The following is a 14252-nucleotide window of genomic DNA, read 5'->3' as shown; positions in this document are numbered from 1 at the left end:
TCCTTTTGATGGCTGCATAATATTCCATTGTATATATATACCACTTCTTCTTTATCCATTCATCTGCCAATGGACATCTTGGCTCTTTCCACAAGCCTGATGTGGGGCTTGATCTCACAACCCTGAGATCATGACCTGAGCCGAAATCAAGAGTCAGACGCTTAACCAACTGAGCCACCCAGGCACCCTGAAAGCTTATTAATATAGTCAGTGTGGGAAGACTTTTAACTAAAGTACATATCTTACTCTGCATCACAGAGCTCCTACTGGGCTAAAACTCTATCAATGTCCTGAATGTGACAAAGTCTGTAATCATGGGTCATCCTTTATTCAACATAAGAGGATTCATACTAGAAAAAACCATTTGAATATTAAAAATATAGGAAAGCCTTTACTCAGAACATTAAGCTTATTTTCTATCTGAGGATAAATATGGGAGAGAAATCCTATGAATGTACTGAATGCAACTAAGCCTATAATCATAGGTCATAGGATCCTCAACGTAAGAGGATCCATACTGGAGAAAAGCCTTTTGAATGTAATGAATGTGGGAAAATTTTCTGATGGAATACACATCTTACTCAACATCAAGAATTCATACCAAGAAAATCCTTATAAATGCAATATGTGGCAAATCTTTCAGTAGAAGTATACACCTTAATCAACACGAGAGAACTCATATTGAAGAGAAACCCTACAAATGTAGTGACTATTGCTAATCCTTTGGTCAGATGGCATATGTGACTCAACATCAGAGGATGCATGCTGGGGAAAAACCCTACGAATGTATGAAATGTGGGGAAGACTTCATCATAAGTGCTACCTTATTCACCATCAAGGATTCATAAGAGGGAGGTGGGTGGGGGATGGGGTAACTGGGTGATGGGCATTAAGGAGGGCATGTGATGTGATGACCACTGGATGTTATATGCAACTAATGAATCATTGAACACTACATCAAAATCTAATGATGTATATGTTGGCCAATTGAATTTAAATTAAAAAAAAGAAAAAAAAGGATTCATAAGAGAAAAGTCTTAATGTGACAAACATAAAGAAATTCAGACAAGAGAAATTCAACAAATACATTTAATTTGAGAAATATTTCAGCTATAATGCAAACTTCTCAACATCAGTGAAAAATCAGTTCAAGAGAGATATTCTATGAATGATAATCATGAGAAATACTTCAGTCATAGTATATTATTTATATGACATTTATCTTTTTCTAATGAAGGATTCCTATAAATATAAATTTATAAAATATTGTAGTGAATTTTTATCTCTTACTAAATATTTGGGAATAAACACTGGGAGAAAGTACAAATAACATATTTTCACCACAAAATTAGTCAATAAGGTGAGCCCTTTCTCCCAATACTAGTAATTAACTTTCTAGAAAAATGTAAAAATAATGTTTTTGTATCTTGATAGCATCCAGAAACAATATTACGAACGAGGAGAGAGTTTAATGTTACAAATCTGATGCCCGACTTTTTATAGAAGTAACTTTGAATTTGGTAAATATAAAACTGGCATGTCAGAGGCCTATACAGTACACATCTCTAACATTAATCTAAAACTAATTAATCTAGGCACTACAATGATGAATCCTATTATCTTGAATTTACCTCAAAATTATAGTGTACTACATAGAGTTTTTCCTATTTGGCAATTCCCAAATTTTGTTGCAAAAATTAGAGAAAGGATTTTTTTTTGAGATGATTTAACCCAGATATTTTTCTTTGAAAATTATAGGTGTCCCTTTGATACCATCTGGAATCACCTCTTCTGCTTCTCTATGTTTGCCATTATGTTTAACAAACACAGGAATTAAAAATCAAACATCCAAGGCACGTGGGTGGCTCAGTCGCTGAAGCATCTGCCTTTGGCTCAGGTCATGATCCTGGAGTCCCTGGATCAAGCCCCACATCGAGCCCCACATCGGGCTCCCAGCTCAGTGGGGAGTCTGCTTCTCCCTCTGCTTTTGCCCCTCTCCCTGCTCCTTCTCTCTCTCTCTTTCTCTCAAATAAATACATAAATAAATAAATCTTTAAAAAAATTAAAACTTCCTCTTTTCCAGCTGTTTGAAGGGAGGGGTTTCTGTCCTTTTTAGCCAATCAGGTTAGCATTAGCAAGTGCAGTTCAAAGAGATCAGTATGCAAATTTAATGAGACTTAATAGCTAAGATACCTTTACTGCCCTTATTAGTTCTCTTTTTACTTATTATCTAATAAAATCAAAACCCTTACATCTCCTACATTCAGCAAAAACAATTCTCTTTCTCATCACAGGATTTTTGTCTTAAAAGTAACATATTTGAACTATTTCTAGAACGTGGTTGTTTTTCCTTTATCAGCTTTAAAAAATTAATCTCTATGAGTTACATTATAAGGTAAGTGAAATAGGTGAGACCAGTTTTCTTAACTCATACACTGGATTTTATGCATCCAAATGGACTATATCCTTCCAAATAGCCAACATAAAAGGGTCTGTGCTAAATCCTGGGTTATTTCCATTGTTAGCAATGCCTGAAATTCTCTTTGCTTTGAAATGGCCCTGGAGAAGTTTTCTGGCCATGCAGGCAAATTAATGTCACTTAATGCCATGGATGCCTTCCAGTGGTGCTTTCTGGTTTTGTTCTGCCTGAGTCTCTTGACACTTTAGGCACTCAGCTGAGGACACTTGAAATGTTTCATTTTGTTGGTATGAATAACAAATGAATTCCCCCAAAGAGTTAAGCATGACCCCTGGTGAAGGCCCAGTGGAGTTGTATCAGTCATCTTGGGCTGTCCTAACAAAATAACACAGATTGTATGGCTTAAACAACAGAAATTGCTTTTTCTTACAGATCTGGAGGCTGGAAGCCTAGGGTCAGGGTGCCAGCACAGTCAGATTCTGGTGAGAGATCTCTTCCTGGCCTGCAGACAGCTGCCTTTTTGCCATATCCTCACATGCTGGAGAAAGAGAAAGCTCTGATGTTCATTCCTCTTCTAATAAGGGCACTAATACCATCAGAGAACCCCACCCCATGACCTCATCTAAACCTAATTATCTCCCAACGACCCCACTGCCAAGTGCCATCACACTGGGGGCTAGGCCTTCAACATATGACTTTTGGAGGGGACACAAGCATTCAATCCATAGCTGGGGTGCTTCAGTTTGTCCATGTCAGAGCTGATTAGCCCAGGCACATAGATTTTTACTGATTTGTTGACATCACAGGCACAGGTGGCTGGGCCCTAAGGATGTGCATCACCATAAATCATATTGCCATGTGTCCTGAATAAATGAATAACTAATGGACAAGATTTCACTAAGCCCATGTCTTCCAGGCAGTGGGTGCACATTGTCACTCCCTTTTGGCCATAAATTAAAGGGTGAATATAGTCTTTCCAGACAGTATGACATAGGGCTTATCATTTTATCATGAAAGTGCTTCTAAAATTTGATAAGAAAGTAATAAGGCAAAAATGGTGGTGGAGTAGGAGGACTCTAGGCTCACTTCATCCCACAGATACAACTGGATTACTCCCAAATCATCCTAAGTACCCCAGAAATCAACCAGAAGACTGGCAGAACAAACTCCACAACTAAAGGTAGAGAAGAGGCCACATCGAAGAAGGTAGGAAATGCAGAGACATGGTTTGGGAGAGAAACAGATCATGACTCCATGGTGGGGAGGGAGCTGTGGTCATGGAGAAGGGTGAGAGACAGACTAGCACATGGGAACACAGGGGGAAAATGAATCCCCACAACAACTGGATTGGAAAGCAAGAAGGGTTGAGTTTCATGACTTCTGGTAAGCAGTGGGATGTAAAGCTTGGGAGTTTTAAAGGTCAGGGGTTGGCTGGGATAGACCCCTGAAGGCATTGTACTGCTCTTGGAGAGAAGGCAGGCAGACAACCCACAGATATACAGTGTGAAAACAGTGATCTGAAGAGTGCCTGGGGCACATAGTGGGGAGGTTAGTTGCTCATCTCAGAGTGGGTCCCAGAGAGGCAGTGTTCACGGAGAGATCCCTCTGGGACAAAAGAACTGTCCAGCACCATTTCCCTCCCCTGCCTCTCAGCATAAACACAGGGCCACCTGCAGGAACCAGCACATCAACAACACTTGCTACTTAACTTGCTTACACCAAGCCCCGCCCTCCCCACTCTAGTGGAATCATGCTTCCAGTCATGCTTGCCTCAGTCACAGTTTGGTGAGCCCCCTCCCCCAGAAGACTGGCCCAAACGCCTGTTTACACCATTCCCAACCAGGGAGTTTTGTAAGGCCTTGGTTCTGGTGGAAGTGGCAACAGACCAGCACAAGCAAAGCAGAGCACACCTCGTTAAATATACCACATCCAGGCCAGGACCAAACACTGCCCACAACAGGCAAAGAGAGCCTCTGTAGACGACTGGCCTGAAGGAAAAAGTGGCCAGGGCAAAATAGCAGACCACACACAGCACACATTGGAGACACTGCCTGAAGTGCCAGGCCCTGGAGAACAGGGGACATTATACAGCAGGGTACACAGGCCCTCTTCTTCATAAGGACGTTGCCTTCAAGAACAGGAGACATAGATGACTTTCCTAACACACAGAAACAGGCACAGAGATTAGACAAAATGAAAAGACAGAGGAATTTGTCCCAAATGAAAGAACAGGACAAGAACAGGGCCCGAGATTTAAGTGAAACAGATAAGTAACATGCCTGATAGAGAATTTAAAGTAATGACCATGAAGATACTCACTGGACTTGAGAAAAGAGTGGAAGACATCAGTGAGACCCTTAACACAGAGATAAGGAATAACATAGCAGAGATAAAGGGCTCAATAGATGAAATGAGAAACACATTTGATGGCATGAATAACAGGCTGGGAGAAGCAGAAGAATGAATTAATCACCTAGAAGACAGTAATGGAAGATAATGAAGCTGAACAAAAGAGAGAAAGGAGAATTATGCAAAACAAGAATAGACTTAAAGAACTCACTGACTCCATCAAATATAATAACATTCACATTATAGGAGTCCCAGAAGAAGAGAGAGAAAGGGGGCAGAAAATTTATTTGAAGAGATAATAGCTGAAAAATTCCCTAATCTAAGGAAGAAAACAGATATCCAGATCCAGGATGCACAGAGAACCCCCAACAAAATCAACAAAAGCAGATCCACACCAAGCCATATTATAATTAAAATGGCAAAATGTACTGATAAAGAACAAATTTTTAAAGCAGCAAGACAAAAGAAGACAGTTACATACAAGGGAAACCCCATAAGGCTATCAGGGAATTTTTCAGCAGAAACTTTCCAAGCCAGAAGGCAGCCAGTCAGGGAACTCACAAAATAAAAGGATGTAAAATATGACACCATATACCTAAAACATGGGGCGGAGAAGAGTAAAGAATGGGTTCACACTCAAATGACCATCAGTTTAATATAGACTGTTATATGCAGAAAATATTATATACAAACCTAATGGTAACCACAAATCAAAAACCACTAATAAATATGCAAAGAATAAAGAGAAAGAAATCCAAATATATCACTAAAGAAATGAGCAAACCATGAAAAAGAGAAAGACAAGAAATGATTAGAGAAAATCTTGAGAAATAACCACAAAACAGGTAATACAATGGCAATAAATACATACCTATCAATAATTACTTTGAATGTAAGTGGAATAAACACTCCAATCAAATCAGGGTGACAGAATGGATAAAAAACCAAGACCCATCTATATGCTGCTTACAAGAGACTCATTTTAGACCTGAAGACACCTGCAGATTGAAAGTGAGGGGAGGGAGAAACATTTATCATGAAGAAAGCCAGAGTAGCAATACTTACATCAGACAAAAGAGACTTTATTTTTTAAATATTTATTTATTTATTTTAGAGAAAGAAAGAGAGTGTGCGAGTGGGGGGAGGAGCAGAGGGAGAGAATCTCAAGCAGACTCCTGCTGAGCATGGAGCCCAATGCCAGGCTGGATCCCACCACCCTGAGAACATGACCTGAGCTGAAATCAAGAGTCAGATGTTTAACTGACTGAACCACCCAGGCACGACTAAATAAAATCTTTTTTTTAAAGATTTTATTTATTTATTTGACAGAGAGAGAGAGAGAGAGAGAGCAAGCACAAGCAGAGGGAGTGGCAGGCAGAGGGAGAGGGAGAAGCAGGCTCCCTGAAGAGCAGGGAGCTAGATGCAGGGCTCAATCCCAGGACCCTGGGATCATGACCTGAGCCGAAAGCAGATACTTAATCAACTGAGCCACCCAGACGCCCCTAAATAAAATCTTTTAAAAAAATTGACTAAAGACCTAAATGTGAGGGTCATCTGGCTGGCTCAGTTGGTTGAGCAGCTGACTCTTGGTTTTGGCTCAGGTGGTTATCTCAAGGTCCTAGGATTGAGCCCCGAGTCGGGCTCTGGGCTCAGCCCGCCGTTCTCTCTCTCCCTCTCCCTCTACCCCTCCCCCTGCTCTCTCTGTCTCTCATAAATCAATCAATCAATCAATTTTGGGGAAAAAATAAAAGACCTCAGTGTGAGACCTGAAATCATAAAATCCTAGAAGAGAGCACAGGCAGTAACTTCTCTGACATTGGCCATAGCAACTTTCTTTCCAGATAGCTGCCCTGAGGCAAGGGAAACAAAAACAAAAATAAACTATTAGGACTATATATATTAAAAAAAACAAACCATCTCTGCACCGCAAAGGAAACAATCAACAAAACTAAAAGGCGGCCTATGGAATGGGAGATATTTGTAAATGACAAATCTGATAAAGGGTTAGTATCCAAAATACATATAAATAACTTATAAAACTCAACACCCAAAAAACAAATAATCGAATTAAAAAATGGGCAGAAGACATGAACAGACATTTCTCCAAAAAAGACATTCAGATGGCCAACAGACACATGAAAAGATGCTCATCATTATTTATCATCAGGGAAATGCAAATCAAAACTACAATGAGATTATTGCCTCACACCTGTCAGAATGGCTAAAATCAAAAACTCAAGAAAAAACAGGTGTTGGTGAGGATGTGGAGAATGCAAACTGGTGCAGCCACTGTGGAGAATGGTATGAAGGTTCCTCAGAAAAGTGAAAAATAGAACTACCCTATGATCCAGCAATCCTACTAGTGGGCATTTACTCAAAGAATACAAAAACATTAATTCAAAGGTATACACATTTGCAGGTCTTCAGATCAAGAGAAGTCCCACTCAAAGTCAAACCAAGGACTGCACCTGAGGAGTTTCACCTGCAGCTGTACCTGGTTTAGATACTGGATTTAGATTCTGGACCTTGAACCTGAGCCCAGGGCCATAACAGGATAAGACTTGGGGGTGGGGCTTGCAAGGGGTGAGTGTATTTTGCATGCGGGAAGAATGAAGGTAAATACTTTTTGGTCAGAGAGTAAACTGTGGTGGTTTTTAAAAATGGCCACAAACATTCTGACAAACGTCGCACTGAGAGGTGGACTCTATGCCCCCTCCCTTTGAATCTGGGATGGTTCGTGACTGCTTTGACCAACAGACTATGGTGGGAGTGATGCTGTGTGGCTCCCAAGACCGAGTCATAAAAGTCTGTGTGGCTTTTTGGGACATTGCTCTCTTGCAGGACACTCCCCAGAACCTGGCCACCATGCTGGGAGGAGCCCACACCACATGAAGAGACCGTGATTAGGTTCTTAGGTTGAGTCCAGGCTGAATGCCATCTTTGAGTCTTCCCACCCAGCTGCCAGCCATGCCAGTGATAAAGCCTCCAGATAATTCCAACCATCAACCATGAAGTCACCTCGAACTATGACAGTCTACCTGGCTGAGACCTCAGTCTGCTCACTGTGGAGCAGAGATGAGCCCCCATGCCCCATCTTAATTCCTGGCTCACAGGACCCATGAACACAATAAAATGGTAGTTTTACATCACTGAATTTGGGGTGGTTTTCTTATAGCAACAGAATGCCCTCCTGCAGGGAGATGTAGCCTGTACTTACGGAGATAGGAGGAAATGTTAGTAGCTGTCTTACCGGTAATCACCCACAGAGCTCTTTGGGTCTCAGGCTAGTTTAAGACAGACACAGTTTACTGTGGGGTTCAAGAGAGGCTCACAGAATTCAGAGGCAGGAAGTAGAGCCAAGGTGCCTGGGGGCTGGAGCTGAGAATGGGGCCTGCAGGAATTAGGACTGTGCTGACCTGCTCTCTCTGGGACTGCGCAGGTCCTCCTCCTCCAAGTACCCTCCTTGTGGGAGCGTCTAATGACTCCTGGCCCCGCAGTCCTCTAGGACCCTCAGTCCAACTGGGCACACTGGCTGCTCCCATCAGAATTCCCAGCCCAAGGGGGATTAGCTTGGGAACCAGGCCTGGCTGCCTTTGGCCCCCAAAGCCAAGGCCAGGCAAGGGGGGACCTCTGGCAGGGAAGGCACTCTGACGTATGTCAGTCATCCAGATGGGTGGGCATATTTTTGATCAGGAAGAAGTAAAAATAGGCATTGTTGGCTGATAATCACTTTTTTTGGGTCTTTCCCGTATGTCTGAGATAACTAAAGCTTATTGTCCAATCTTCCTTCCTCCCTTCCTTCCTTCCTTCCTTCCTTTTTTCTTCTTCTTCTCCTTCTCTCCGTCTCTCTTTCTTTATTCTCAAGCTGCTCCCAGGGAGAAGGGGAGTAGAGGCTGAGCCCAGGGAGGAGCCCTCTCACCTGGGGTTTACCCCAAAGTGTCCAGGTCCATAGGACTCATGGAAAGGCAGGTGAAAGCAGGAATTGCCTGGAGACCTGCCTGCCCCTCACCATCATGTCCTGGCCCTGATGCTTAAAGGACTCCAGGGAGAAATACAAAAAATGTGCTTCTGACACCCTCACTGAACTTCACTTGTCCTTGGTCAGCAAAGCAAGGGCCTTAGTCCCAGGTCTCTTGATTATATGGCCCCTCCTGTCCCAGGATGGCACAATCATTTGGCTTCTTCCTTCTAGCTGGACAGCCCCTAGTGCCTGGCACACTGGCCTTGTGTCCCCACCAAGTGAAGAGTGGGCAGTACTGGCCCCCTGGTGCACCCTACCCATGTCCTTATTTCTGTGCCCAGAGTCCCCACATCTTGCCATGGCCGTTCCCAGAAAAAAACCCAGCAGATGTCTCACCCTTTCATGTGTGTGGCAGACCCTCAGGGTGGCCACGTTTCTATCCAGGATAGGGAGGCAGGGGCAGTTATGTACCTCTGCAGACTCTTCCCCTCATAACTCACCCCCACTGCCATCAGAAGAAAAGCCCGGGGTCAAGGGCAGCAGCTGGGGCTTCCTGAGGGCACCTTCCCTCCTGTTCTGGGTGGTCTCAAGCAAAGGACCTGATTTTCTGGGAAAAGACAAATGGACCCACTCCCACCCTTGAGGATGGGAACAAACAGTAGGTCAACAGCCAGGATCCCTCAGGACCTGGCAGGTGTCTCTAGAGTCTTATCTTTCTCACTCCGAGGTCACACGATCTGCATTCTCCACACTCACCCGCCAAGCACACACATGTACACACACACACACACACACACAGGGAGACGCAAACCAGAACTGTGAGACAGGAGCCATCAGATAACACTCAGGTGCATGTGTGTACAGACCATGAGATAGAAGTCACAAGTAGAAGCGAACAGAGTTACACGTGGCCCAGACCTGCAGGAGATGATGTCACTTGTACGCAGATGCATGCGTACACAGTCACAACCCCCCCCCCCCCGACAGACCAGACTGTGAGATAGCGGCCAGCACACAGACCCACATTCTGTCCTGTAAATAGGGAAGTGCTTACAGTGTCACATAGAAGCACATGCCCCCAGAGAGAGCACAGATGAGAACCGTGAGCCACAGTGTGCATACACAATCATTCTGGTAGATCTGCAAGGGCTGCAGTGGTACACAAACTCACACAGAACACAAATACATGAAGACATACAGACTGTGTTATCAGTCTGATTCTCATCCTATAGAAACGTTTGAACATTAGAAGGCCTCTTTTCCTTTCGTACTGTCTCTCCCTTTTAGTCCAAGCTGGTAGCACTTTTGCCAATATAATTCTCTTAAAAGTAGTGCAGGTCTCTGTTGAATCTTAATGGAGTTTACTCAACTGGACAAAATCCACACCCAGAAATCTCTTTGAAATAAGCCCTTTTTTACTGTGGACTTACACTGAGTTGCCCAAAAGACAACATACTTATGCTTCTAAGAAGCTCTTTGGTTTGAATAGCTTTCTGAGGCACCACACTTAGACTTTTCTCAGTTCATAACAAATAATTCTATAATTTCTTTTTTTAATTTAAAAGCTTTATTAAGATTTAACTCACAGTCCACATAATTCACCCATTTAAAATGAACAATTTGATGGGTTTTAGTATATTCACAGAGTTGTGTAAGCATCACCACAGTCAATTTTGAATATTTTCATCACCTCTCAAACAAATACCCCCCCCAGAATTATTAGCAATCACTGCCTATTTTCCCCAGATTCTCAGCCCTAGGTAACCACTAATCTACTTTCTGTCTCTATAGATTTGCCTACTCTGTCCATTTTATATAAATGAAGCCATACAACGTGTGGTCTTTTATGACTCTATTCTTTCATTTACTATAATATTTGCAAGATCCATCCATATTGTAGCATGTATCAATATTTTATCCCTTTTTTCAATGACTAATATTCCATTGTATGGCTATTCCTCGTTTTATCTATCCATTCATCATTTGGTGGACATTTGGGTTGTTGCCACCTTTTGGCTACTATGAATAGGAGAGCTATGAACATTCATGTACAAGTTTTTGTGTGGACATAAGTCTTCATTTATCTTAGGTATATGCCTAAGAGTGGAATTGCTGGGTTATATGGTAACTCTGTTTTCAGCCTTTTGAGGTACTGCCAGACTGTTTTCCAAGGCATTTTTGTACCATTTTACATTCCCAACAGCAATGTATGAGGGTACCAATTGCTCCACATCCTTGCCACTACTTGTTACTACCTCTTTTGGTTATAGCCATTCTGGAGGGGGTGTGAAGTGGTACCTCAGGGTAGTTTTGTGCATTTCCCTGATGGCTAATGATATTGAGCATCTTTTCATATAACTTCATCTTCATAGCATTTTTCCTGACTGTGCCCTAGATTTAATCTTTGCCTGTAAACCATTTCCTGATTTCAGCATCATTTGCCATCTGGAGAGCCTGGGAATTTTCAGACGCAGCAATACCTCACTCCTTTTTGTTTAATGGTGAATTTCTCCCCTCTCCTATGTTCCTATGAGCAGCAAGAAGCCAGGAAGCACCTTCAACACTCTGTCGGGAAATTTCCTTAGCTAGATCACCCAGTTTGTTAGGTACCTTTTCTGCTTTCCATGTTACTACAGGTGACTGCATTGCTAAACTTTCTGCCACTATGCAGCAAGGACTCCCATCTCTCCAATGTCCAACATTCTCCTCCATTTCCTTAAGCTCTTCCAAAGTATCCTTTTTAAAAAATATTTTTTAATTTAAGCAATCTCTACCCCCAACATGGGGCTTGAACTCACGACCCCAAGATCGAGTCACATGATCTTCTGACTGAGCCCCTCAGGCACCCCATCATCTGAAGTATCCTTCAAGGCCATCAGACTTCTTCTAAATAGATCCTTCAAAGGCAATTATACTTTCATTACCACTCTTCTCAAATTCCTTTTAGCTTCTGCTCTTTGCTGGTTCCAAAACTTCTCCCACAATCCAGTTTTTGAGGCCACAGCATCCTATTTCTAAACACTGGATTTAGTTATCTGCTTTAATTATATATACTACTTTTACCTGTACTTGTTATCTATTGCTGTACAACAAATTACCCCTGAATTGGTGACTTAAAACAATAAACTTATATTCTTGTACCTCACGTCTGGCTATTCTTGGCTTGCTCTGGCTCGAGATCTTTTATAAGTTTGCAGTTAAAATGTCATGAGGGCTGGGGGGTCCACTTTCAAGATCAATCCTTCTGTGGGTGGCAGTTGCTGTTGGCTGTAGGCAGGTGGCCCAAGTTTCCTCCCATGTGGAACTCTCCAGATTGCTCAAGTATACTTAAGATGTGGTGTTGGCTTCCCCGAGAGTGAGTGATCCAAGACAGCAAGGCTGAAGCTTCAATCAATGTCTTTCGTGACCTAGCTTCACAATTCACACACCAGTATATCCCCAATATTATTTCTGTTACACAAGTCATCCGTACTCAGTTTGGAAGTATTACACAAAGATGTCCCTACCAGGAGACGAGCTTTACAGCGGCCATTCTGGAGGCCAGCAACCACAGCAGGGTTGTGCTGGTGCTGGCTGGGTACAGCTTGGGGCCAAAGCTGAACCTGGGATTCAAGTCAAGAAGGGTGAAATTGTTCGAGCACTGTGTCAAGGCTGGACCAGACCCTCCTTCCCCTCTCGTGAGGAGGGACCAGCATCAGGATCACTGGGCCTGAGAGCAGGGCTGAGGATTTCCCTACCCCTTCCCCTGCCCTCCTTGCGACCTCAGGTTAGGGGCAGCAGGGGCAGGAAGCCTGGTAAAACCCACCACCACTAGTATCCTTAGGGCATGAGGTGCATGAGCCTTTTCTGCAAAGATGGATATGGACTGGGACCCACCCGAATCCACCTGGATACTTGGACGAACTGACAGAATCATTCCATGTTCCTCGGCACCATCTTCTGGACACCCCTGCAATTAGACACACGCGCTGCCGTCCAGCCTGACACTGGAACTACACTTCCCAGAAAGCTGTGCTACAAGCTCCTCTTGGTCGGTGGTCAGAGCATCTGGGAAATGGAGTCCGCTGTCTGCGCAGCGCAAAGCCTCCCGGGAGTTGTAGTTCGCGCTAGGTCCGCGCAGGCGCACCTTCCCACGGCTGTTTTTGGGCTGCTCTTTTGTGGCTGTCGCTGGGCGTTTTTGGGAGGGCGGTCAGCCCCGGGACCTGTCTTGGAGGCCGGGCTCCGCGCCCTCTAGTTCACAGCAGCTGAGCCCGAAGCCGGCCTGAGTGTGTGGGGCCCGAGTGATGGGGTGTGGGGCGCTTGCTGAGCCTGCCTGACCCCGACCTTGAGGGGGGGCGCAGGGGGCTCCGCGTGCGTGATTGTGCAGCCGGGACTGCGTGTGCGACCCCCCGGGGCTCCCCTGCAGGCTGTCGCTGAGCCCCAGGAGGCTGCAGAGCTGCCCACCCCTCCGGGGAATGCTGCCGAGTGGCGGCGCCATGGAGACCCCTGCCTGGAAGCCCCAGGAGACAGGTACAGCGTCACTCTCTGTCTGTGGATTTGTATTGGAAGAGACTGAAGGTGAATTTTCCTGCTGTGAAATTCTATACGGAAAACTCAGAAATGAGAGCTGTATGAACGTTGATGAATCTTACCTACCCAAAGTTAAGCAAAAGAGTAACACACAAAACGATTTCGTTTATGCCAAGGTCAAACACTGGCCAAAGAGAAACTGTTGTTTATGGGTGCAAGGTTGTGGTAAAACTGTAAAGTTAAGTAAGGAAGGTATTACTATAAAAGCCAGAAGCGTGTTTAGCTGGGGAGTGTAGGGAGGTGAGGGAGAGAGATGATAAGAGAAATAGACAGGGCAGGGGCTGTTTCGGGGACACCATTAGTATTTATTTCATGACCTGTGTCAAGAATTCCATGGATGTTCTCTATACTACTGTCCGGTCCAGTGTAAGGTTCTTGCACGCACTGTATGTGTGTTTCACAATCAAAATCTTTTAAAGATAACCATACACCCATTAGGATGGCTATTATAAATCAAAAACAAAAACAAAAAACCCCAAAAATAACACGTTAGTGTGGATGGGGAGAAATTGGGACCTTTACACTGTTGGTGAAATCAGGATCTGAAAGAGATACTTGCACACCAGGTTTATAGCAGCACCAGTCACAATAGCAAGAGGTGGAAGCAACCCGTGCGTCCAGCCACAAATGAACGGCCAAACAAACCGGTATATCCATACAAGGCACGATGGTGTTCAGCCTTAAAAAAGGAAGTTTTGGCACATGGTACGACATGGATGAAGCTCCAAGACATTATGCTAACTGAAATAAGCCCCATCTCAACAAATAGTGTATGAGTCCACTTATATAAAGTCCTTAGAGTAGTCAAATTCATAGTGGAATGGTGGTTGTCAGGGGCCGGGGGAGGGTGTGCGGAAAGCTGTTGTTAAATGGGTACCGAGTTTCAGTTTTGCGAGATGAAAAGTTCTGGAGATTGGTTGCACAGCAATGTGAATATACTTAACACTACTGAAC

At 43.8% G+C, this 14252-nt stretch overlaps 1 protein-coding gene and 1 long non-coding RNA gene across 7 annotated transcripts in view; both read left to right on the top strand.

The window, feature by feature from the left end:
- The window catches only part of LOC144379902 (uncharacterized), a 33194-nt gene extending 25280 nt beyond the window's left edge, over nucleotides 1-7914 (top strand). The window contains exons 4-5 of one of the 3 annotated variants that reach the window (XR_013443422.1): nucleotides 2852-2901; nucleotides 7188-7914. This is a non-coding gene — a long non-coding RNA (uncharacterized LOC144379902). Of the gene's footprint in view, nucleotides 1-2851; nucleotides 2902-3517; nucleotides 3626-7187 lie in introns of all 3 variants that reach the window. The other 2 variants (XR_013443421.1, XR_013443423.1) reach the window with 2 other exon arrangements.
- A 4933-nt stretch (nucleotides 7915-12847) lies between these two features.
- LOC118535809 (zinc finger protein 354C-like) overlaps nucleotides 12848-14252 on the top strand; it is a 37708-nt gene continuing 36303 nt past the window's right edge. For all 4 annotated transcript variants that reach the window (XM_078060666.1, XM_078060665.1, XM_078060662.1 and 1 more), the window contains exon 1: nucleotides 12848-13238. In XM_078060666.1, the coding sequence (XP_077916792.1) occupies nucleotides 13184-13238 (55 nt within the window). In that variant the 5' untranslated portion in view covers nucleotides 12848-13183. The remainder of the gene's footprint in view (nucleotides 13239-14252) is intronic.

The sequence above is a fragment of the Halichoerus grypus genome, chromosome 13 (genome assembly GCF_964656455.1).
Source record: "Halichoerus grypus chromosome 13, mHalGry1.hap1.1, whole genome shotgun sequence".
In the NCBI taxonomy this organism is placed as follows: domain Eukaryota; kingdom Metazoa; phylum Chordata; class Mammalia; order Carnivora; family Phocidae; genus Halichoerus; species Halichoerus grypus.
This window is presented reverse-complemented; position numbering and strand designations above follow the sequence as displayed.